At 37.4% G+C, this 25,888-nt stretch overlaps 2 protein-coding genes across 6 annotated transcripts in view; one reads left to right on the top strand and one right to left on the bottom strand.

The window, feature by feature from the left end:
• The first annotated feature begins 2,409 nt into the window (after window positions 1-2,409).
• Window positions 2,410-7,691, top strand: HEMK2 (HemK methyltransferase 2, ETF1 glutamine and histone H4 lysine). 2 transcript variants are annotated; one of them, XM_082304831.1, is made up of 6 exons: window positions 2,410-2,583; window positions 3,564-3,653; window positions 4,286-4,376; window positions 5,289-5,372; window positions 6,052-6,193; window positions 7,224-7,691. In XM_082304831.1, the coding sequence occupies exons 1-6, from the start codon at window positions 2,441-2,443 to the stop codon at window positions 7,328-7,330; spliced, it is 657 nt and encodes a 218-aa protein (XP_082160957.1). In that variant the 5' UTR covers window positions 2,410-2,440; the 3' UTR covers window positions 7,331-7,691. The 2 variants fall into 2 exon arrangements, with proteins under 2 accessions (XP_082160957.1, XP_082160958.1); XM_082304832.1 differs by lacking the exon at window positions 5,289-5,372.
• A 1,046-nt stretch (window positions 7,692-8,737) lies between these two features.
• LTN1 (listerin E3 ubiquitin protein ligase 1) overlaps window positions 8,738-25,888 on the bottom strand; it is a 31,909-nt gene continuing 14,758 nt past the window's right edge. The window contains exons 15-31 of one of the 4 annotated variants that reach the window (XM_082304829.1): window positions 25,583-25,733; window positions 24,647-24,848; window positions 23,525-23,684; window positions 23,247-23,351; window positions 22,845-22,987; window positions 20,261-20,396; window positions 19,197-19,341; window positions 17,116-17,329; window positions 16,590-16,827; window positions 15,626-15,700; window positions 14,521-14,707; window positions 13,899-14,070; window positions 12,518-12,738; window positions 11,715-11,909; window positions 10,883-10,959; window positions 9,987-10,110; window positions 8,738-8,810 (exon numbers count right to left, since the gene is read on the bottom strand). In XM_082304829.1, coding sequence (XP_082160955.1) covers window positions 10,020-10,110; window positions 10,883-10,959; window positions 11,715-11,909; window positions 12,518-12,738; window positions 13,899-14,070; window positions 14,521-14,707; window positions 15,626-15,700; window positions 16,590-16,827; window positions 17,116-17,329; window positions 19,197-19,341; window positions 20,261-20,396; window positions 22,845-22,987; window positions 23,247-23,351; window positions 23,525-23,684; window positions 24,647-24,848; window positions 25,583-25,733 — 2,512 coding nt within the window. In that variant the 3' untranslated portion in view covers window positions 8,738-8,810; window positions 9,987-10,019. Of the gene's footprint in view, window positions 8,811-9,510; window positions 10,111-10,882; window positions 11,051-11,088; window positions 11,154-11,714; window positions 11,910-12,517; window positions 12,739-13,898; window positions 14,071-14,520; window positions 14,708-15,625; window positions 15,701-16,589; window positions 16,828-17,115; window positions 17,330-19,196; window positions 19,342-20,260; window positions 20,397-22,844; window positions 22,988-23,246; window positions 23,352-23,524; window positions 23,685-24,646; window positions 24,849-25,582; window positions 25,734-25,888 lie in introns of those variants that run through there. The other 3 variants (XM_082304827.1, XM_082304828.1, XM_082304830.1) reach the window with 3 other exon arrangements.

The raw sequence follows: 25,888 nt of genomic DNA, 5'->3' as shown, positions 1-25,888 counted from the left end.
AGGGCCAGACACAGCCATGACACGTTTGAGGAGTTTACGGTGGAGACCTCAGAGGGCTGACAGGCAGCTAGGAAGTTACGGGTTAAGCATCGCTGTATGAGAGGAACGGCACTGAATTCCAAATGGGATAGAGCCATACAGCTTAGTTACTGTAAACAAATGGTTATGATTCCTGTCAAGAACAATTTTTCATCTCCATAAAGCCTAGTTTAATAACATGGCACAGGCACCACTGAAAACAGGAATACTATCTTTCCAACAATTTCCCAAAATTGAAATAGAATCTGTTTTGGCAAAAACAGTAGAGTTGGCTACCAAGAAAAACATTTTAGGTAGTTATATAAGCAATAAAAATAAATGTTTTATAAAATTCACCCAGAAGGACTTATAAGTATTAAAAAAACCAATAATAATTAACTAGATTTCATGAAGTATGAAACAGCCAAAAATAACAACCAGTACAGCTGAAGATGGTGAAGTCATTTCTTCTACTGCACTCCAAAGCCCGACCACCTGTAGAGATTAAAAAAATATATATCCAAAGAATTAATTTTCTTAATATGGACACGGTGCAAAATTCTGTCTCTTAACATGACTTCATTTTGCCAAAGTAATGGAATTTCATGCAAGCTTAATATATTTTACAAGTACTTGTTCCTCTGGCACAGAAGCAAATCATTGGGAAGATGGATGAAATGAAGGAACATCTACTGGGTTCCCTTTTGCATTAAAAAAAAGGTATTGTCTCCAGCCAGGCTCCTGCTCCCTACTGCCCCCTGAAGCAGCCTATCTTGCTAACCGATCACGGATGATGGAGGCAATTTAGGAAGAGCAGACATTGTTAACCTCTGTTGGAACCCGCCATTTTGACACGAAAGTGATATAATCCTACTCTGCATCAGCCACAGGATTTCCGGTAAAGGAAACCATTCCTATCTTCTCACAGGCTAAGATCTCATTTAGTCTGTATGCAGACACCACATTGAAAGACAGAGTAACTGCTGTCCGAACAGGTTCAGGAAAGAGCACGATAAGGACATAAATTAGGAGGCAACAATGGTTAATTTTGTCGGTGAAATGAAGGTTGAGATGGGCTATGACAACATTTCATATGGGGGAAGAAATTAAAATAACTTTTTAAACTAAAGGTAATACTAGTACAAGATCAGGTCCATGAATAAATTTACTCTGGAAACTGAAGTTTTCTAAACCTCTGAGTTTCTAGAATTGCTTTACATGCCAGACAGTGGAGCAAGGAACCTAAACTGTTTAAAGATAAAGCTTGATGGTTTCATTTCTGTGATCCTTGAATTAAAATCTCCTCTTTGGATCTTTGAACCCCAAAAGACTGGACATATAGGACACTTGCTTGCTACTGGCTGATCATAATTATTTGCATGTATTTTTGGTATATTAATTATGATTCTCTGTAATTCCTGTTTGCTGCTTGAAAAGGCATTGGCTTTGAGGCTAAAGAGCAGCATGTTGATTTTGCTTGGAAACGTCGAAGGTGGGCCACAGCTAAAGGCAGCTGTAAGGCAGGTTGTACTGAGACTGAATTTTCAGCTCAGTCTTCCAGATACCTGGCTGGTGAGCTGGTGTCCAGCACTTGGGTCAGGTAACACCGGTCACCACATCTGCAGTGAGAATGGAATTGTCCCCTGCTGTAAGAGTCACGGAGATTCAGCGTTTGCTGATCTTTTTTTTTGTCCATAGTGTGCAGGCATAGTCCTTTCTCTAAGAATTTATCCAAACAAATTTCTTGTTACTGCAAGGACTAAGTATATTGATGGCATCTTTTTTTTTCCTCACATGGGTATGTGGAATGAAGTTCTATGAACTTTCAGGACAAAGTATCCATTTCACAGTTCTTTGCAATAGAGGGTAAAGGGTGAGAGCCCCTCAAGAAGCAAGAACTCCCTTTCTGTGTTTTCCTATATTCCTATGCAAAGCCGACCTGCGGTGGATACAGAAATAAACAGAATAAACCTGGCTTCAAAATGAGTTAGCTGCATTTATGAACTATGAGCTGCTCAAAAATCAAGGGGGACGGCCAGGTCACCTCCTGTGGGGATCGCTACGCTCACCTAACCCGACCTTTCCTGACAAGCGAAGATTTGTAATGTGGATGAATTAACCAGCACGATGAAACCCGGCGTTGGAATTTCACCGAAAACGGCTGTTTTCACCGGCAGCTAACGCCGCAACTTCACTGACAGCCAGGCCGCAGGGGGCGCCGCGTGCCCAGCGGCCGTTAGACCCGCGCTAGGGGCGGGGCCACGCCGGCGCCCTCCCATTGGCGGCGTCGCCGGCGCGAGTGCCCCGCCGCGCCCCCGCCTGCCCGCGGCCGCGCGGAGCCCGTGGCCCCGCCCCCTTCGCCCGCCGCGCCGGCCGGGGCGGAGGGGCGTGCCCGCGCACGCGCCCCCGGCGGCGGGAGGGGATGGCGGCGCCCGCGCTCCCGACCCCGCGGTACGGGCACGTGGGGCCGCACGGGCCCTTCCGGGACGTGTACGAGCCGGCCGAGGACACCTTCCTGCTGCTGGACGCGCTGGAGCGGGACGCGGCCCGCCTCAGGGAGGCTCGGTAGGCGCGGCGGCGGAGGCCGCGGGGGCGGCGCTAAGGGTTCCCCGCCTGGGGAGGGGGGGAGCTGCCCCGCCGCGGCCGCTCGTCCCGAGGGCGCAGGGCCCCGAGCTGCGAAGCGGGTTTCAGGCCCTGGCGGGCGGCGGGGGGAGGCGGTGCCCCCCGGAGCAGCCCCCTGGGGCGGGCGGGCGGGCTGAGGGGAGCGCGGCAGTGCCGGGCCCGCCGTTCTCCTCAGGGCGGCTTCGGCCCCGCCTGTTGGCGGCAGGGCGGCAGGTTGGAGGGCGAGGGCCCGAGCGGCTGTGCGGAGGGCCGGCACGCCCTTGGGTGGCAGCAGCAGGCGTCTGAATGTGGTAACGCGCCCGCCTCTCGGCCCTGAAGAAGCTCCAGGAGTTGCATAGCTGCTGCTTGGGTCGCTGCCCAGCGCCAGTGGCTGTCAGCTCCGCAGCTGTCAGCAGAGCCACAAACGCTGTAGAAGTCGCCCAAGGAGTTAATCTTGGGCGTGATTATTTTGAAATTGCCTGCCGCTGCTGTTTGCCCAGACCTAGCTGAAACTCTCCTGAGGTATTCTGCGTTTGAGCCCTGCTTTCGTTGTGTGGCTTCGTGGTGATCTTCCCTAACTTCTGCTGGAGTTCGATATTGCTGCAATAAGTGTGTAATAAATGCTGCAGAAATGTAGCCTGTACTGTTGACACTGTGTAGTTAATGGAAACTTTAATGTTAGGCATGGGGGAAACATACGTGTTTCCCAGTCTTCCCGATGACCAGGAATTGTCTGTATGGGCACAAGCAGACCTGGTAGCCATTATGAAACAGATGACATAACGCGGGCTTGGAGGGCCCTGTGATCGGCAAGTATTTCAGCCCCTTCGGGAGAAGGGCACTTCGGCAGCAGGTTTCGTAACACTGCCTTGACTAGTTCTGCGTCCGTTGCAGGTGCTCTTATATGTTACAAATAAAAGTCATCTAGAGTTTTCTCTCTTTAGAGTGGAGATCTGCCTTGAAATAGGATCTGGATCTGGTGTGGTTTCAACATTTCTAGCTTCTTCCATTATCGGATCCAGTGCACTGTACATGTAAGTATAACAGCACTTACTTCAGCTGTTGCATGCAATAATAAAGAATACTTAGCCCTCACATACATACTTTTCATTTTCATACTTTAAGAATTATTCTTTTCACAAAGAAATATTGGCTCAATCCTACGGATACGGAAATCAAAGCAGAGAGCCTAAACTACTTACTTCAGGTTCTGTAACAATTAAGTAGTCGTGCAACTAAATTCCATTTTCCCACTTCTTAGACAAATTATGAAGCTTACACTTGTGTTCGCTGGGTTGAATCCTAAATGTTAGCTGCTGACTAGTCTTACTGAGGTCTGATGACATAACATTACTTACCTGGGTGTTGGCAGTAACTGGATTTTATGAGAGACTTGTATCCATATATATTTATGCAGAGCTAGCATTGAAAAGGAAGTCCTATACTTCAGCCTTCAGTCATTAAAACTGCCAGCGTAGTGTTGAGTGGTTTAGCTGCTGATACATTGTGTGTATTTTACTGGCTATTTTTTGCTCTTTACTTGCAAAGTAAAGGATGCTGGAAAGGATATTTTCATTGAGAGTACATAAATTAGCACGTGGTTCACAGGTTTAAACTTCCAGATACAGTAGCCAGTAACTTACGCTTTGTAATATTTTGCTTTTAGATGTACAGATATCAACCCGGTGGCAGCTTACTGTACACTGGAGACAGCTCTGCTTAACAACGTTCACCTTCAGCCAGTCATTACTGACTTGGTAAGATAGATGATAATATCTTCTTTATAGTTTTTGTAATTTTTTAATACTTATTAGAGATACTGAAAAGTAACCATCAAGTCTAGAACAAACATTCTCCTAATAAGCACGGGTGAAAAAAAGAAAACAACAAAATGGCAATGTGTTTCTGAAAGAAGGGAAAAACAAACCACTCAAGCTCTTAAATTCAAATTTGAGCTTTAAAAATTAATTGAATTAATTTAAAAAATAAATTATGTAGCTATAGTTTGGAAAATGCTGCACAAGGAACTCTGCAGTGACCTGACATTACCATAGCCCTTCCTCTAGTGCTACGCAGTTCTTGGTTCTCAGTTCTTTCTGATTTAATCAGGAACTGTGTATGTTGTTACTTTTGGTTTCTTACTAAATTTAATATGGAGAAAAGCTTAAGTTTCTCATCTCTTTAGCAAGGTATTTGTTTTAAATACTCTGAATATATATATGTTTATAAAAGATGATGAAGATACATAGGCAACAATAAATGTGATCTAAAATGGGTGAACTGCTCATACTTGAGAACTGAACTGCAGTTGTCACAGACTGGTCATTTTGGGTAACATATTAACCGATGATAAATTCAAAATTCTCTTATATATCTAACTTAAATTCTGAACTGAGCAAGAATAAAGTTCTGCGTTTGTGTCTGCATATGTGTCTCTTGCTCTTCTACATCCCACCCATACATAATAGTCTTAAGACTATTGAAATTGTTCTGCTATGCACAGGTACCTCTTCTTGATGCTTCTCTTGCACATAGAAAGTGAAGTTTGGTGTTCCAGAGTCAGGCTGAAATGCTTGGAATATCCAGCACTATGTAACTGTATCTTTACAAAATGTTTGCATTCTTTGCGTTTCAAAAAAAAAAAATAACAAAAGAATCATCATCTATAGGTGAAAGGACTGTGTCCAAGATTAAATGGGAAGGTTGATCTACTGCTTTTTAATCCACCGTACGTGGTGACACCTTCTGAAGAGGTAGGAAAAATTTGAAATACACAATACAAATGGTATTTCTACTGTCAGAGGAGAGATGGCAAATCAAGTAAGCTCTGGTATGAAAACTGCAGGGTTTTTTTTGAAATAGTAAAGGATGTTGCAGGACCAGCACTGTTTTAGTGAAAATGATTTACTAGAGCTGCCTATAAAGACTGCACGGGAATAAGGATTGCTAGCTGCTGCTGCTTAATACCAAGTTTCTCCATCAAGTATAAACCATGTAAGGCTTCTGTTAGGCATGCTAAGGTATTCTTACAGAAGACTTTCAGTGGAAAATGCATTTGTTCCCTGCAAAATAAATATCCTCTGCTTCCGTAGACTCTGACTCTCAGAATTGGACCCAGGAACACTTGAAGGGTTTACTGGCCACCTTCCATTTGCCAAACAAGCTCATAAAACATTATGAGAAAATACATACAAAGCATGTTACAAAATGTAGCTCTCTTAATTCAGTTTAAGAATAGAACTTGAAACAGAAGTAGTATGATCGTCGTGCAGGAAGTCATTTTGCTGCATAAACTAATCTGCAGAATCAAAGTTGTCAGATTTCTAATGGCAGACACCTAAAGGTAGAGACTACAGTGATGTTTCTCTTATAAGTACCACTGACATTTCTATCATTCTGTATTAAGACAATCTTTGCTTTCATTCTTCCTAGGTGGCAAGCCACGGAATAGAGGCATCCTGGGCTGGTGGCAAAAAGGGCAGAGAAGTAATGGATAGAGTTTTTCCATTAGTACCAGACCTACTTGCACCGGGAGGATTATTTTACTTGGTCACAATTAAAGAAAATAATCCAGGTGATCCCTTTCCTTGGACCCTTAAATGTGCCAAACCAGATTTAACACTGTATTAATCAAAATGTTGATCACAACAATATTCTGTAGCTTATCAGACTTCAGTAAGCAAGAAGTAGCACGTAACATCAGTTGAATCTAACGTGGTGATAGCAACTAATTGAAGATTGACAGCACATATTGAAATTCATATAGGTGTTCTAGCTCATTTTTTAGAAATGCTACAGACAGCTAGAGCGTATCTGCATGCTTCATACGAACTGCGGCATCTCTGTGGACTCTTGTACTTCTCATCTTTCAAGTTTCTGTGGGTGTCTCGTCTATAGAGGGACTTTTACATAACCTGATGCCCCTTGGAATCCTTTTTCTGAATTCGTGCCTTGTGCATCCAGCGTATGGTGAGCTAGACCAAAAATATAAGCAAATTTACCAAAACTAAGAACTCTCTAGGCTAGTTTGGAAAATGGTAATATGTAGGTCCTGAGCACAGGAGCTCTGCAAGACTTCAGTTCCAAGTCTGAAAGGCAACTGTAAATCCTCTGAACTAAGTAACAAAGCCAGGCCAACCCTTTTTCATGAAAGAGAATGGCATTGTACACTCAAAAGGCAAAAGCCTTTAGTTGGAAATGTGAGGTCTTTCATTTTGACGTGTGTAGAGAAAAGATTCAGACTTGCTCCTTCCAGTCTAATGCTTAATGTTATATGTTACCAAGTGCTTTCAAGAAGAAAGATTATTCTTTCACGCCTGACTGATTAGGCAGCTTTCGGGAGAAGGTGCTACGAATTTCAGTTTCTTCTACCAATTAGCTTCATAATTGAATTGTTCATTGCTATTAATAATACCAAAATACAGAACTTCAGTTAGTAAATTGTGAACTTTATTCGTTCTTGGTGAAGACTACTTTGCGTAAAAATTACCATCTGAAAGAGTAAGGTGACACGGTTTATAATCTTTGTTTGGTAGATACTTTAGCACTGCCTCTTATCTGATTTCTGTATAAACTTGGTTGTAACACTGCACTTTCAATTACAGATGAAATTCTGGAAACAATGAAGAAACATGGCTTAGAAGGCACGCGAGTACTTTCCAGGCAAGCAGGACAAGAGATGCTTACTATCCTCAAATTCAGGAAGTCTTGATAACTGCTCTTAACCTTCCAGACGCTAGGCATACAGGAAGTTGAGCACAGAGTACTGAAGTTGTCAAATCGATTTTTAAACCAAGAGTTTCACCCTCTTAAGGTATACCGTCACTTCCTGATTACTGCAGTGAAACTGATCAAGACTCCATATTTATTTTTATTCTGGATGCCAGCCAGCTATTATCTGTTGTCAGAGGTACAGCTGTCCTCTGGCTATCCGCAGGACAGTTGTGGGTGAACTGTGAAATACCCTACCTTGTTGCATTTGCACTTAAGCATTTAAGACTTTTTCCTCTATAAATAGGTATTTGTATATTTGTCGTTGTGGCTTATTAAAATAAAGTACTTGATATAATTCCTCCTGTTTTAATAGCTAGTCTATACCTATGCTGGATTTAAATGAATATTTGGAATCAGTGTTACTCGTTTTGATGTAGTATCAGGCCCTCTTACAGGTCTAAGGTGCAATTACTGAGTTTCTTTCTATAGTAAGGAAACAGTGTACTTCTGAACAGAAAGATGTAGTAAGTGTATCTCGAGAGCTGGGACGAAGGCTGTCAGTAGAGAAGTAGAATAAAAGTCCTCCCTCAAAATCACTGTCCAAGAAAGGAAGCTATTTCCTGACCACCAGACCCTGATGAAGAGCTTCCCTCTGCAGCTTCATCCCCCTCCCAGTGCCCACAGAAGTTCTGATACAGCGTTGTCCCCGCGGCATTACGAGACCTGTGCTGTGCAGTGGGCGCAGTCCTATGAGGAAGGTGTTTGCTCACGTGCAGTGCAAAGGTGGAGACTGTTCAGGTATGGAGCACCACTAGCCCTGTCTGGGAGAATGCTTTCAAAGAAACTGACCTTTAAGGGTTTGCATCAACAGAAACTTGAAGTGATGTTATGATGATCCATTAGCTAGCTCTTTCATGGGGACTAAGGTCCGAGGGTTTTTTTTTGTAGGATGCTGAGGCACTGAAAAGACTATTCCATTTAAGACTTCAGAACTAAACTTACAAAGAAGTAAGTTAGTTCAGAACTAAGCTTGTACAAACATTAAAAGTTCTTCCACGTTTGATCTGACCACCCAAAAAACTTCTGTAGGAGACTGAAAAAAAGGAGGTTTTGGACAGGCAGAATAACACGTAGGGTGGGTACTGTTTGCAGAAACAGATGACTGCAAACCTAGCTAGACCACTTGAGGTATTTTACCACTATGGAATGTGAGAAGCTCCTCTTGACTGATACAGGTCAAATATCAGCTTAAGGTGGTCTGGCATAAAAGTTGTTCCTTATGCCATCCTGAAGAAAACACAAAAGGACTGGATAGCAGGAAGTGTGCAGTTTACCTCCTAAGAGTCACCATTCCCCAGCTTAGAAGACTAAGACTGTTTTCAGTTAGACCTTTTCAATACTAGTTTTAAATCTTTTCCATTTGCTGTCTCTCAAAAAACGTCAGGAAATTTCTCTTCTGGAAGCCCAGTGTTTGTTACCTGTTAAAAATATAGACTTAAGTTATCAACAGCTAAAAATCATTTCTAGAGGTGTCACCTCAGAAGGGACCAACTTTGAGAAAACATACAGGATCTAAAAAAAACAAACCAGCTGTTGAGGTACAGCCGACTGAGTATGCTATAAGCTTGGCATCTAAAAATTTATACTATTAATTTCTGAAAGTTTATCGCACAGAGGAAGAGACAGCAATCCAGAGACTACAGAGATTGACAAAAGTCATTTATTCCTCCCCTTTTATTGACTTTTCAAAGAAATCCACCACAAACACCATCCAAGTTAGAATATATTAGTTTGCTACTGCTGTTAAAAAAAAAGCATGAAAAAAATGTATAGTTGAAAACAATATTAAATTCTGATACATCTGTCATGTTCACTTAGAGTCATTATTATGGGATGGTGGAAGTACAGTGTACATTCAGTGAGAATTAATTTGCCAGCCAATGAAGACATTAACTGAAATAATGAAAACAAGAATTGATCAGTGTGTATGCCTTCTCTTTAAAAGCCAATTGTCAATAAAGAGAGTTTTTCGTTGTCATGCAGGAATGATTGTACTCTCTCTACTTACTTGGGCTTCCGAGTTTTCACATTTTTAGGGTGCTGGATGGCTGAGGTTTTTTGGAAAAATGAGACTGTTAAAGGTGAAAGCTGAGTTTATAAACATGTTAATTTAGAGCATGCTATGTTTAAATTTTATGCTTTAACAGAAGGTTATCACTCCAGTTCCATGCCTTAATGTCTAACAGCAACAACATTCTTTTTTCCCCATAGGAGGACCTATTATGAACGCACTATAATCAAAAATCAAGCCTTTATACCACCTATGTTAAATTCACCTGTTGTATTAAGAGGCATGATCTGGGTTAAGTGCATAACACCATGTTAGAATATACCTAACATAAGAGGTTTTAATCAACTATGCTGTGGCTTAAACACCACTTTTCAGACATAACTGCATTATTTCTGAATTTTTAACATATCTCAATACCTTAAAAATATACAAATTAAAATAAATTATTCTTATATATTTCTCTATATCAAAGAAGAATCTTCAAACTTGCAAAAAACAGTCCAGAGGTAAATGTGTGTCATATCCCACTAGTCAAGAATTTAAAGTAACTGACATTATTCCAAGTTAGCTTCTTTCAACATACAGTTTATTGTGTCCTCTTCATTTATTACTGAGCTCACAGAAAGAAGAAAGACCGTTTTATTTCAGAAAAATGTCTCTCGACAGAGTGGACAAGTGGATTTGTTGCTGGATGTGAACCATTTGTACTGAAAGAGAAACACAACTGTTTAATATATGAATGCAAGCTGAATATCAGAAACACTGGTTTATCACCAGTAATAACCATTATTTGCCAATGAATATAACTGTCAAAACATTAACTATACTTAAAAAAAAAAAAACAGTAAAAAAACCAAAACCTTTCCACTTGTGTATGTATGCACGTATATATACATATGTATATACACATATTACACACACACACACACAATACTAAAGTTTTGTTCTAAAAAACCTGATGAAAACGAATTCTCATCCAGTCTCATTTTAGAATAAAAAGCGTTTTTAAAGCAGCAATAATTCCTCCATTGTATGGCCACACAGATGCCAACCTGCTCCAGTATACTCTGTAACCATACAACCAAGGCCTATGATGACTTGGATATAGTTAGATGTTAATTATCCAGATCAGCATAGTTTACTAAAGAGCATGCTGCATAAATTTAAATTTAACCTTTTCTGTTCCCATATCTGAGCTGATAACAACAAGATGCTGTTGCTACACCCTATGTAGATGTAATGGCTTACGTCTTGGTGAACACAAAATGGACAGTTGTTATCTGTGAAGTGTAGCAACCCCTCTCTCATTACACACCCTTACAGCTTAGTACAAAATCCATACAAATAATTTACGAATTCAGTTAATCCCAGGTACTCCAACAACATAATGGAGAATTGATGGTATTACAATAGAAGTTCCTGGTTCAAACTATAAATGGATATTTTGCCTATTTAAAAAAATTTAGTTTAGGTACTTACCAAGCAAGCTGAATGAAACTTTTTCTTGCATGTTCTGCAAGCTTTTTTGGGAAGAGAATAGTTGGAACCGTGAATGACTGAAAAACAGATCATGCAATCTTCAACGCCCTCAAAACGTTTATCCACATTATTTTTCCACAAAGATAAGCCTTCCATAATACTTCCATTCTAACAGAGGGAAAAGAGCTGTTAATACTGTAGAATTCCTTCAGATTATTCTTACTGTTATTCATAAGCACATGAAGAAAACAAAGCCTGAAAGCTTTATAATCTGAAATTATATGAATATATGCAGTGAATAATTTATAAAGCCAACACATGAAATAGAGATGACAGTCTAATCTATAGAAATGCAAGCATTCATCACAATGACAAGAATGCACTTAGAAGCACTTAAAAGGGGATTTCAGAGTTTTCAGTCACTGTTCTGTTTCGTTCTAACCACAGATAATGCAACTTCAGCAACCCCCAATCTTTTAGAAAATTTAATGTACTGGGTTTGGGGGTTTTGGGGGGGGGTTTGTTTGTTTGTTTTTCAAATTATAGTTGAGATGGCATTGCCACATAGGGTAAACACTGGCCCATGTCTTAAGAGATCTAAATATTCAACTTTGGCTATGGATTTAATAGGACTTATTAGGCAGATAATTTTACCTCTCTGTTTCAGCATCTGGAGAGAAGCAGATGGTAAGACTGACCAATTCTATCAAGTCCTTTAAGATCTACTGATGACATCCATTATACAGATCTAAATAATATTATATTACTAGGAATATTTTTCTGTTATTGGGACTCTTAAGTTTTCAAAACTATGGGCTTTCTCTAAACTCACCTGATGTGTAAGATATGTGCTTAACTGTAGCATCCAATTGCGCCATTGCTGTACAGCCACGCCAACCCTTTTTCCACTCTCAACTGTTATGGATCCCAGTGGGTAATTTGATGGAAGCTGTATTATAAGTTCAATAAATATATCATCAACTGAATAGGTAGCAATGACTTCCCGTGCCGCAGACCGAGCTTTTACCTGTGAAAAAAAACGCACATATTAAAAAACTCCAGAGAGATATGCACCATCTCTAGTCTTCTTATATATATATATATATATATAAAATATATATTATATATATAATATATATATTTATATATAATCTATAATATATATTTTTATATATATATATTTATATATATATATAAAAAACCATAAATACTTTACTACACACACTAAATAATTTTCTTAGACCAGGAAAACACTTTTCTTAAAGAAAATAAATATCCACTCATATATTGGCAAACCAAAAAGAAATTACCAGCCATTTTTCAATCTACTGATTGATTACATTTTTTAATAAGCCAAAAAGTAGTATATTGACAGCAGTATCTTCCACTTACCTCCTCAACTTCTCCAACATTATAAAACCCATTCCTTTCTATTTTTTTCCAAACAGAATATTAATAAACATCAACTTAATATATCGAAAGCAAGCTAAATTATGTTTTCATCAGTCATTTAGAACAACGAAAATGCAATCATATAAAACACTGTAATGTAGTCTGGTTCTGCGAAGTAACATTTCTTAAAATGCTTGCAAAAAGCTGAAGTAAATCAAAAAAAGGACAAAAAGTCTTACTAACCGTCATGCCATTAAATAACTGCGTGCTAGTCTGAACAGAAGATATTTCCTGTGAAGAAAGCACGCTGCTGACATATTTGCTTGTAAATTTATCTACAACATTGAAGACACGTTTCTCACAGCTATTCCACCAAAGCCTGACCATGGCTGGCAAGTCTTTCAATGTTATGTGGTACACAGAGCAGGCCAAGTGCGGAATCTGGGATGACAGGACTCCTGTCCCTGGGAGGGAAAGAAAGGATGTTGAAATACTCTAATGCGTTAGTCACAAAAGTTGGTTCCTCCACACCACATACAAAAATTTTGATACCAACATAACTGTGGTAATTGGAATTTCATGTACATGCTCCTTCTATATTTGCTACTGTAAGTGCTTGTTTGACTCTGCCTTTCTCCATCAGTCTGGTTTCTTTGTTTCTTAGACTAACACTTCACAACTGGGAATTCATTCGAGATGAATTTGAGAATTAATTTCAAGATGAACTCTAAGTGGACTACCAGAAATCAATTTTATATTCTAGAAATGAAAAAATGCTCACTTTGGAGTGAACAAACAGTAAGACGTTTGGAGCACATTTGAGGTTTGCAGTGCTCTACGGAAGAGCATTAAGAGATAAGGGAAATACTTCTCTTAGGATGTCATGTTAGTAATTCCTTCTTACTGTCATCCAGATAGATTGTTCTGCAACATACAGTGATGTTCAAGCAAAAAATTAAGACATGAAAACTCAGTATCTTTATGTACATCTATACAGGTACATAAAACAACAGTTTCAATGAAGTAACTTTCTAATTCTCTTTTTCATGTTTCTCAACTAAAAAAAACAGTGTATCTTCTCTCATGGTTGATTAACTGACTCTTCTGAACAGTGTGACAAAAACATCACATAATTTAATGTCTCAGACATTTCAAAAATATATATTAAAATATATTTTTAATTTGTTTTTATTTATGTATTAAAATGGAATTTCTATTTTTTCCCTTCTATTTAGCATAAAAAAATATCTAGAAGCAATGGAGAAGTCCCAGAATAGATCACACATTTGTAGTATTTTGGAGTCTTTGCATATATTCACGATTCAGATAGCAGCAATGTATTATTTCTGCCCTAAGTGAATAATCTAAGCATTTTCTGTTTTGTGTTTGGTTTTTGGTTTTGTTTTTTTTTTTCCTTGATTTTTCTGATAAACATTTCAACTTTGGTTAAGCTTCAAATGCGGAGTGTTAGCCAAAGATTTTTAAACATACATACGTATTTGTCTGTGTGTGTATCTATTTTATAGGTTAGATATTCTAAATATGTATTTTTAAGCAGGAAAGCATATTTAAACTTCAGCAATATCAAAACTCTCTCAAATGCAAAAATACAATTTTTACTAACCTTTGACATCTAAATGAAGCTCTTCAGTAAAGAAGGTTTTTGTGTCCTTATTCGGAACTTCTAAAGTCGGCCCAGAAAAGACAGGGTTTTCAGGCATAAGCCTGAACAAGTGATAAAGTAGTTTATTCAAGCTTTTAGTTCTTCTAAGGTATTGTGAGTAGAGAACTCGCAGCTGAGAGTGTTAAAAAAACAAACACACACACAAAATGCAGATGAGACTTAACAAATATAGCTTACTCTGTAAATAATACAAGTATGTTACTGTAGGGAGGAAAAGCAACACTGTGATTCAGAACAAGTGTTTAGAAGAATGACTTAGTTCTCTCCACCATTTTGACTGAATAGAAAATGATAAAAATGTAGTAAGCTTGTTTGAAAATGCCAGAAGGAATCATCTATTAATGCATCTTAATTCTTTATTACTCTAATATTGCAATCCTTAACTACTGCAGTGCAGAAATCTAAGTCTATTGATGCTTTCAGAATTCCGCTAATTCCACAAAAAACAGAGGTAGGAAGATACATAATTAAAAGAATAAAAAGGCTGGATGAAACTTCAAGATTCAAACCAAATAAGCACATTAAGAAAATGAGCTCAAAGGAAAAGACTCTGAAAATATACCTGAGAAGAAGCTGCTTTGAAGAAAGCTAATGTTAACTTCCAAGTGAGAAGATATCCTAGAACAAGGCAGAACTCATCGCTCAGGGGCTGAATAACTGCAAATTCTCCAACCGGAATGCATTCCAGGATGTTTTCTAGCAAGAGTTCTTGAGTGGCCAGGACAGACATAAGAGCTGCTGGAGGTGATCTATGGAAAAATGTTATCAGGCATAATAAACACAAATCTTGACCAGAGCATTAACTGAATTTATATTCACAGCTTTCCTAGAAACCTGTTAATAAAGCCAGGTATGCACATAAAAAGGGGCCTTTTATTACAGGAAAATACTCTTTCAGATTCACACATTAGTCCTAGGTTTTAAGATTTTTTTTTTTTTTTTTTTTCTCCCCTGAAATGGACAGTTGGTGTTTTTACCTTCTTGCAAGATGAATATACACTGAATGTTGATGCCTTAATCTGAAAGTGGTCTATGGCTGAGATGATTTAACCTACATCACAGACAGCTGGTTTGCTTGCTTTCTTTGTCAAGTCACACCAACAAAGGAGCAACCGAACACCGGATCTCCTAACCACCGAACGTGTTGGGTTTGGGCTTTGGCATTGGATTAAAAAGCCTTTTACAGCTCCATAGTAAAAAAAGGTATTAACCATTGGGCTGAGGTAATTTTTTTTTTTTTAAATCAGTTACCGTATTCCCTCTTCAAACTGTTGACTTTATCAGATTCAAGCTGTATAAAACACCCAGGTCAATTTTGGAGGTTCAAGAAACTGAAGTTACTTGTGCGGCTAGATACATACTGAATACAGCAGTCCAGTAAAAGTCTGTCAAGATTTTACAATATAGAGCATATACGTTGCACTTACTTTAGTAACCGTACCTAGAAAACAATTGCAAATATTGTTGCCAGTTTTAGCACAAAGGCAGACTTAACCAATTATATTGAATATTTTCAATATTTGTGAACCTATTGTCATAGTGATGTCATTTTTTTTTTCTTTTAACATCTCCTGAAAGACAACTACTCTGCTGCAAATCTCAACTCTTGTAACAAATTTTAAAGATATGGAAAACAGTTGTAAAAAAACATGATGAAAAATACACACAATGCTGATTCCTCCTCTTCATCACCATAAGATTTGAGATCTTCATCATCAAATTTAGGCAATTCAGGCATTAATCTATAGAAATATGGAAGGAAATTGGATTTAATTTTAACTATTTTAACATATGTGATGCATAGGTTCTTTGCTTATCAGTGTCAACACTAATGATAATGGCAATTATTCCTTAATAACACAGAATCTTTAAGAGACATGTCACCATTGCAAAGTTGGTTCCTGAATGACAGCCAACGAGCAGGTAGCTTTGCTCGGTTCTTTTCCAGACCTTTTACGCTTCCTGAGTCATGCTAAAATAAACTTCTCAGAATGAAGTTGTTGCAACTTTATGCCTCAGTATAAGTGAAAGATAATGGTAGCTTCTTACGCTTAATCCGTCTGTCTCACAATCTGCATTTTGAGCAGTCAAATGCACATGCTATTTTTCAAATTCTGTGTTCTCTGTTTTGGTATCAGAGATACCCAAAAAGTTCACAAGAATACTACACATTCTTATTCGCTTTCTTAATTTTCTTATCTAAACTAGTGAAAATAAAAAGGTCACACTATTTAATGATAGTGTCAGACCCAGATTAAACCTGGAATATTTCAGTTTACATTTTAGGATTCACTGGGTGTTAAAATAGAGGCTAAAAATAAATAGCTTTATAGTTATGATACTAATATCTATGTAACTATGGTACAGAAAATAAAACTATCTTCAAGTACTGCAGTAAAATTTCTCAGTATATATTTAGTCTACTTTTATAATTAAATTTAGCATTCATAGCTTTATATAACGTCCTCCAATACAGAACACAAATTTCCCAGTTATGGATTTTCTCCCATAATGGAACATGACTTTGCTAAACACATCTGTAAGTGCATGTTCTACAGCACATTTAAAAAAAAAAAAAGAAAAAAAAAGGGGGGGGGGGGTGAGGGAAGGAAGAAATTTGTTGATTCTTACTTATACAACATATGGTAGACAGATATCTGTACAGGTCTAGCCCGGAAAAGCAACAATGGAGATAACGTATTTAGTAGAGTCTGGAGTTTATCTGGAAGATTTGTTTTCTGGCCTGCAACAAACTTCGCTGGCAGTTTATGGTTTAACAACTGGTCCGTTGAGATGTATGTTAGAGCTTCACCCAAAGACGTTAACACAGAGTTCTGAAAGGAGCCTTCAGATGCATTTTTGGTTTCTCCTATTTAAAATAGAGAAAGACAAGCTATGATACAGAACATATGGATGACATCATAAACAAGCATTACTAGAAACAACTCAGACTCTGCTTATCAGAATCCACCTAATCTTAAAAGTCACAATGTTAAGTGCAATTACTTTACTAATGAGCATATAAGTGTTCAAAAAAGTGAGTTTTTATAAGCTATGTTGACATAATATTCCTATAAATTCAAAAATGCAGCCCATCAAGTTCTATTTCAGAATAGCCTGGCAGGTATCACTACTACCCTCCTTGCCATATACTTGCCTGTGACTTTCACCAACAAAGGTAACAGCAAATTGTGAATTCCTTCAGAAAAGAATTCTTTCCATTCACTGATCAAGTTCACAGGAAGGTTTTCAGTAGCTTCAGGAGCTGCAGCTTCAAAGTAAGCGCTAAGGGCAGATGCCAAGTCACAACTGACACAAGCAAAAATCCGCACAAGCGGGACATGATAAAGCGAATGGTTTTCACTTGTTGTCTAGGAGGAAAAAAAAAAAAAAGGAAGATTTCTTAACTATAAATTTGCTTTAAAAAAACTGTTTCACATTCCCTATCTATACCAGAAAGTGTAATTTCAAAGAAGACTCAATTGAAAAGACCATTTCAAAATTATTTGGGGGAAAAAAGAAAAAAGTTTAAAAATATAATCTGAATTTTAGTAAGACTTGCTGAAAATTATTTTCAAGTCTCATCAACATTTAGAATCCTGGATTGCTTCCCTTATATGACCTTCTTTATAATGACAGCAAGAAACTGCCACCACATGGATTCAAATAGAAATGTACACAGCTGTAGCTTATCTGGAGCACTTGTGCAGCCAAGTGAGCCAAAACCGGTATGCGAAGTGCTTTCACTTTTCTCACCCAAACACAAAAGCCATACCAATATCATGCTTGTATTTCCAAATTGCAGAAGGACATTGGCAATACACTATTGTAAACTGGAAAGTATTGAAGTGGCAATCAGGAGACTATTTCCTCACCCCCAACGTAGCTCCTTCTTTTTATTTTTATTCTTATTAGTTTTCCCAAAAAAGGAATATCATTAAATAATAAAAATATTCCCAACCATTTAATCTATGCAACAAGTTTTTCATACAAGTTTGCTGTTTGTTTGGTTGAGTTTTTTTTTTAAATAAAAAAAAAAAAAAATACAGTTTTGAGGGACATACAGCATAGGCAAGAAGATTAATCCTGAGACCAAGAAAGGCTACGTGGACGTTTCCAGCCTGCCCTTATAAGTGTGTAGTGACAAAGGGTGATATAATTATATAAAAAAAAAAAAAAAAAAAGGTAGAGGGTGAGAGATTCTTCATCTTTATTTGATTAATAAAGAAGTAGTCAGCTGTTCACTCTGACCTATTTTCTAACAGCATTAGAATATAATTTTGATATTTCATGTGATCATTTAGATATTGAAATGAAGATACTGCTTTTCATTCAGTTAATTTTTATATGTCATGTTAGACTTTGGTCTTAAAGGGATATTATTTTTCAACATACAGACCCACAGCAGACACATTTCAAAATTATTCTTCAATTACCAATGCCATTACTAAACATCATATTACTTCAAGGGGGAGGTAATTTCATCTCCATATACAAAAAGAAACAGAAGATACAGTATTGCTTGTGCTTTTAAGCCACACATGACCTTTGTCAAAGTTCAATGAAAAAAGGATTTTGTGCAATTCTTTTTACCATTGTGTCAAATATTTGATAAGCTGAGATAACTATGTGCCTGCCATATCCAGAGAGTAATCTAAAAAGGTAAGTACATTAAAACTGGAGATGGAACATTAGCACTCATGTGGTAGGTAAAGTTTATTTTCTTAGTTCCGTATTTCGATTGAGACTCTTTTTAAAATAAGTTATCTTTGAAGTGCTGAGTACCCAGCTGTTAATATCGATCATTACTCTAAAGTACTAGAAAGTTAACACACACATTAGACGAAACAAAGTTAAAACTGTTAAGACCGTTGTTTTCTAAACTCTAAGTAAGAACTGTTAGGAGCACTCTGATTTCCATTCCGCGTGGCAATCCTCATGCATCTTTGTTCAATTTAATTGCTACGTGGCACAGCTTCTACAATGTTTTACTGTGTCATCCTGATACCCAACTTTCCACTTTGTAAATAGATCGGTGAACTTTTAACATACCGCTTTCAAACACTTAGGACGAAATGTCGATCAGACAGCCCAGTAAGATTATAAAAATTTAGTTATTTCATAGTCTGTTTTTTTAAAACCCCCTCCCCTGCATCAGTCCAGTAGGTTCAGAGGGCATCAGGAGGATCCTGTTAAAAGCTGCAATGCAATGGTTAGTAATAGCCTCTTTCATATTACCTCTAACCAAGCCAGCATGGAGCACATGATAAAGTCCCATTCGTTATCGGCCAAAGGAGCTGTGGAATACTCCAGCAACAAGGGAAGGTAACGGATCATCTCTATGTTGAAACCAAGCAACTGAGCACTTGCTTCTTTCAGATTGCTGCAATAAAAATACAACTAAAGCTTACATATCTTCATGTTGTAGACACGAGTATTTGTATTCTTGCCTTCACTCCTCTTAGGACAAATTAGTCTTGTACTAGGCTCTGCCCTGTGTGCTTTTGATACTCTGTCTTTCAAAGTTAGAATACTACATTAGCTGCCAAGTCTAAATAAGTCACTCAACAGGTACAAAATAGTCTATCAGAGTTACTTGCTCATTTGCATGTTATACAGATTTCTAAAACTGTACAATTTAAATATTCACTCAAGTAATATACTTACATAAACTATGAAATTTAGCGATTTTAACTAAATAATGCAAGAAAAACAATCATTTAAGTTATTAATTTTAAAAAAGAAAATATAAGCCTTCAAGTTTCCAAATAGCGTACATTATTTCAAGACTTTGTTGCCTGGATTTTTCTGACTCTATTCAAGACAAATGAACCTCAGTATATTTTCACTCCTTGCTGGAAGCTTTCCAAGTTACATTTTCAGGTCCAGAATTTTTTTTAAAAACAGACACCTAAGTTTTGTATCCAAGTTTTCTTTTTGCTACCTAAATAAGCAAGCAGAATTTGGAACTAAATATCCAGCAACACCTACAAAAGTTGGTCAGTTCTGTATGCTTTTGAAAACAGTTGACATCTAGGTGCATTAAAAAAGCTCTTAGTTTCCCAGCCTTCAACCACCCAGGAAATTTTCTTCAGTATGAGTTATTAGATACTTAAAGACAGGTATATTAAACTGAGTGACGCAGCTCTACAAAGGTTTAAATATGTAATATTAGAGCACTGGATGGCGGTTATAACTTACAAATTGATTTTGTTGATTTTGTTTGAGTTAATAACCACACTGTATTTTTAAACTCTTGTTTTAGAAAAAAAAAAGTCAAACTATCTCAAAGTTGCACCCACCAGCTAAAGAGAAAGCTGTCCTCATTATCGTTTTTCCAAGACATTATGATTTTTAGTATTCCAGGTAGTAGGTGATCACAATCAATACTTCTATCATTCAAGCAGGAGTTCAAAATGGAAAGACACCCAAATGCTCCTGTAATGTAATAAAAGTATCATACTCAATAGGTCTTAATTATCAAGACAAAACAAACATTAGAATGTGTGTCAATTGACTAGATCATTTTATTTGAACTTAACATTAATATCGTAAGATAGTTTGGCTAATACCTAAGCTTTCTTCTTTGAACACTTAATCCAGAGATACCATCGTTAATTCAAAAATACTATATCCAACACAAACTTAAAAAAACAAAACCAAAAACAAAAACCTCAAACCAACCAAAAACTCCTATAAGATTAATTGTTGGTTTATGCAATTAACAAAAAGGAAAAACACCTGCTAAGATTTAAATCTATTTGTGCTACTAAAAATGTAGTATGCTAAGCAATAATTTGGAGAGATAATTAAGTAAATGTAACTGTGAGTTGTGAATTCCAATATAATTGTAAGAGTGTTAATTTTTACTTTCGGAGTGCAATACTACTGTTGCATTAGTACTGTTCTCCATTTTTAAGGAAAACTGCATGTATCTAGATTTCTTGGAGAACAAGAACATTTCTTACAAGCACGATGACAAAGAACTGAGTTAATCAAGGTACCATTTATGCACAGCAAAAACAAACAAACCAAAACCCATTTCACTTAAGCACCAGTGCAATGATTTACAAGAACTTTACCAGCACTTTCCTGATCTGAAAAAAAATTAGAAGTTGAATGGTAAGCCCACAACCTACATCACGCTTAATGGGAAAATTTGGGTATATATTGTCTGCTCAGGAATCCCTAGGAAAACGGGAAGCAGCAGAAAGGAAAATGCAGACCAGTGTTACAAACAAGAACACTCCACAGCAGGGGAAGAGTGAGGATTCTTTTTCCCATTTCTGTTTAAAGTTTCACAGCCACATTTGGTTGGTTCACCAGTTCACTCAGAAAGCCAGGAAAGCTTAACTAAGTCCGAAGAGTAAGAGTTAGGGAAAGTACTACAGTAGAAAGACTCAAGATTCCTCTCAGTTGCTACATGACACTAACACTGGAAATTTTCACACTTTGAGGCCATCCATTTGAAGAACTCATCTGAAAACCTGAGGACACTGCCACAGGACAGATGTCCACAGTTTAAAGTCACCAAAGATAATTTTTTCAATTTAAGTAAGCACAGTCCTCTTAAAAAATACAAAATCAACTTTCAAGTTTTTATATAGACTGCTCAATAACAGTATGTACAAGAAAGCACAAAAGCAGTACTGAGAAAGAAGAGAAAGTTCTTTTAAATGACATCTAATACAAACCTGTAGAATGACTATGTGTGAGCATTTCCCAAGAATCTCCTTGAAAAGCAACAAGTTTGTGAAAATATAAAGGTTTTCTAAAGGATATTCAAAGCAATATTATAACACACCTCAATCACCTCTAAGTAGTTTTTCAAAAGCTGCTGAAAGCGTATGTACAGCAGTTCTGACTCAGCACACTACACACCATGCACTGGAAGAACTACTCAAAAGTTATACATAAACAGTGAAAGGGTTCTTGCTAAAGCATCTAATGACACTACCAGTTGTCCTGGTTTCAGCTGGGATAGAGTTGATTTTCTTCCTAGTAGCTGGTATAGTGCTGTGTTTTGGATTTAGGATGAGAATAATGTTGATAGCACGCTGATGTTTTAGTGGTTGCTAAGCAGTGCTTACACTGGTCAAGGACTTTTCAGCTTCCCATGCTGGGCCCAGTGCACAAGAAGCTGGGAGGGGGCACAGCCAGGACAGCTGACCCAGACTGGCCCAAGGGCTATTCCGTACCATATGACATCATGTTCAGTATATCAACTGGGGGAGTTGGCCGGGGGGGGCAGCGATCGCTGCTCAGGGACAAGCTGGGCATTGGTAAGCAGGTGGTGAGCAATTGTATATAGTGTATCACTTGCTTTGTATATTATATTATTATTACTACTACTGTTACTACTATTCTATTTTATTTTACTTCAATTATTAAACTGTTCTTATCTCAACCCATGAGTTTTCTCACTTTTACCCTTCCAATTCTCTCCCTCATCCCACTGTGGGGGGAGTGAGCGAGTGGCTGTGTGGTGCTTAGTTGCTGGCTGAGGTTAAACCGTGACACCAGTTGACAACAGTAATATTTTTGCATGCTGTGTAAAGCCTAAATGACTAATTGAAAACTTTGATATTAACAGATGTGTTTAAATCAGACAGACCAAACAAGAAGTACGGCAATATCAAAATTCTTTTAACAATATCAGCCTAAATCCTTTAGTTCTAATTTTGTACCAGGCAGTATAGCTTGTACTTCCTTAATAAGGCAGAAAACTACTACACCAGTCTAGAAGAAATATGCAAACTGAGAAGACATTTCTTTCTAGGAAAAACAATATTATTATAGTTAACATGTTTTATCTAAAAGCAAACATTATTACAAAGCAATGTTCTTAAATTCTAATGAAGTGGACTAAGGTAAGAACATACTCACCATCAGTGCTGGAAAGCTCTGTCTGTGTGCACGTCATAAGTTTGGCCACACAGTGGAAGACAAGTTCTTTCTTTTCTTCCTCAATTAAAAAAGGTGATAGACACTGAAGAGTATGCAACCTGCCCTCTGTTAATGGCAGAAACCTATTCATACAAGCAAAACATCAAGAATGAAACAAACCCGAAAATTTAACTGGTAAACAAAATGTCAATTGGTTAATAGTGATCTAATATCCTATGATGTAACTAATCCCACACACTAAACCGAGTCTCAGTCCTATATACCATACACATATATTACCAAATTTTCAGTCTTCAGTTGTCTTTCATCAGAATCGGTATCATTTAACGTTATCAACATTTGCAATAAACTAAAAGATTATAGACAGCAGTATTAAGGTACCCTTCTGTTGTCTTAAAAAGTTGTTTCATCTCACAGGATACAGTGTTTTCCGCATGAATCACTTTAGCCATGGTTAAGGACCAGAGTCTTCCATGTTCCTCCGATCTTCAAAGAAGAAGAAAGATCCTGATTAATATACAGAGATGCACAGTTCACAACAAAAGCATTTGGATGAAGTCTGGATCAATACACGTAAGGAAATATGGTGGCACTTAATACTCTATACAATGCAAAATATGAAGAGAGAGTTAAGGGTTGGTTTACTTGTACTTACATACCTATCAAATATTGTTTGCTGAAGGCTAGCTGTATTACTAAGTGTACTGAACTTCTCATACGTGATGTGCATTTCTTCTAACATTTGAAGATACTCCACAAGCAGATAAGGAGGATTCTCCAATTCTTCAATCCACTGTAACGAGTACAATAGCTCTGCAACTAATTAAACAAAGGTTGCTGTTTACAAACAACTGCTGAATACATTCAGTGCATAAGCAAAAAGTTTCAGGTCAAGGTTTTGTTGTGTTTTGTTGGTCTTTTTAAGTATGTTTTTAATGCATTAAAAAGATGACATTTACATGCAGTCTCAGGTGCATCAGAGCATGAACTAGATATTTGCCATTGCATCATAAAATACAAGAGAAGAAAAGGCTACAATAATCTATTCTAGATGTTCAGGAAATTTTAAAGCAAATCAACTGTGAGAAGAACTTTAACTCCTCTCTATTCTTTCTCTCTTTTTTTTTTTTTTTTTTTTTAAATTTATATATTTCTTGCAGATAAGGCAATTAAGATATAAGTCCAGAAAAAAAACAAACGTGATGCTAATAGTTAGCACGTGGTTTCTTCATTAGCTTACAAAGACCCACACTGAACAATTACACTTCTCACCATGGTGAGACTTTTGGAGATAGAATTGTTAATCTGATAATGCTGGCTCTAATTTGAGCATTCTATAAATAAAAAGAAACAAGATTCCACCTGGTGGAATTAAGAAAAATTGCTGCCTCAAAATATCTTTACATTATGGCTAAACACTCAAGGCATTTATCTGATGGCATGGATACGGTTCCTGTTGCCCACTCACACCAACGCATGATGTGTTTTGGCAATGAATGACTCTGAAGTTCATCATTAATTCAAACTTCTCCAAATTCAAAGTTCTGTTGAGACAGTATGTATATAATCACAAAAGTTCCTAGAAATATAAACACTATGCTTGTGCGTACTTATACTTTTAAAGGAGAACGAAAGAGAAAAAAAAAAAACAACAAAAGGTAAAAGGATGATTTCTCCTACCTATATGCCAAACTTTAACTATTACTTTCTAATTATCAATTCACGTTAATTCACAGCTACTATAAAATCAAATTCCTTTAAGTTTTACCTTTGTAACTTACTTATATTGTCCATTTTCTTCCTTTCAGCATCATCATTTCCATGGACTATACCATTTTCCAATACAAGTAGCACCATTTTGCTTAATAAGGCTGAAGTACACAGATGGCCTGGAAGTTTAGTTATGCCACACAGCCTGGCAGATGGTCCCAAAGGTTCACAATTCATACTGAGCCTTCCTTCCAAAAGAGGTTTGTGCATCCACTGTAATATGTGCATAAAAAGAGTATGAACAAATAATTGACATTTTAATGATGCATAGAAGAGCTATGATCTGTTTAACCTTGAAAATTCATAATTATTAAAAAATAACCGTGAAAGATACAAATTAACACCAAAAGCACAATGGTGAGGATGACCCACTCCAGCATATTAAAAAAAACCTAAATGTACAGCAGTAACGTGAAACTGCATTGCTGCCTCAGAAATAAATAGGTATCTTTAGAACTCTAGATAGTTTACAAGAAATACTAGGGTTACTGAAGACTGATGTTTGGACAGGAAATCCATGTCCTTCCCCACTCTCCACTCTATGTATGTCAGCATTTTGTTGATGGTCAGCATATCATGTTCCTCTGCAGGTATTGGTGTGTTTCACAAAATGAATCTTACAAAAGAATTAACTTAAAGACAAGAACATCTTCATGATGTATATTCTGTCAGACAAAATTCCTGAATTGTAAAGTAAGTTGCTGGTGTTCCATGCAGAAAAGGGTAATTTCACAGATTTTTAACTTTCTCCAGTAGTACTGGACGGGTCCATGAACATACAAATTTTGTCCGCTGTCATGGACAGAGGTTGAAAAGAACCTTTACACAGACATAAACATATTTGTAACTGCAGTGCTATGTCAAAATAAAGAATCCTTATCACCCTAAAGGACAGAGACTTGAGATAAGATTGACTACCACATTCAAGTCCATCATCATTTTCATACCTCGGTGGATAGAGACTCATGCAATTTCCCCCACTCAGTTTTGTTTGGCGTGACATGCTCAACATAAGCTCCCACAAGATATCCAGACGGTCCGTCAGCTTCCATAAGCTTAGACAGCAAATCACTAACTGCAGAGATCAAAACCTGAAGGCTGAGAAAAGGAGAAAACACTGCAAAGAAGTTTGGCACTACCCACTAAAAGCAAGCTGCTTTATTTTACATTGATACAATGTTATATACATTGTATCAATGCTATATACATGCTATACCAACTACATTTTAAGTTAATGGTCCACGCCACACTTC

Source organism: Platalea leucorodia, assembly GCF_965183815.1.
Source record: "Platalea leucorodia genome assembly, chromosome: 2".
Taxonomy (NCBI): Eukaryota; Metazoa; Chordata; class Aves; order Pelecaniformes; family Threskiornithidae; genus Platalea; species Platalea leucorodia.
This window is presented reverse-complemented; position numbering and strand designations above follow the sequence as displayed.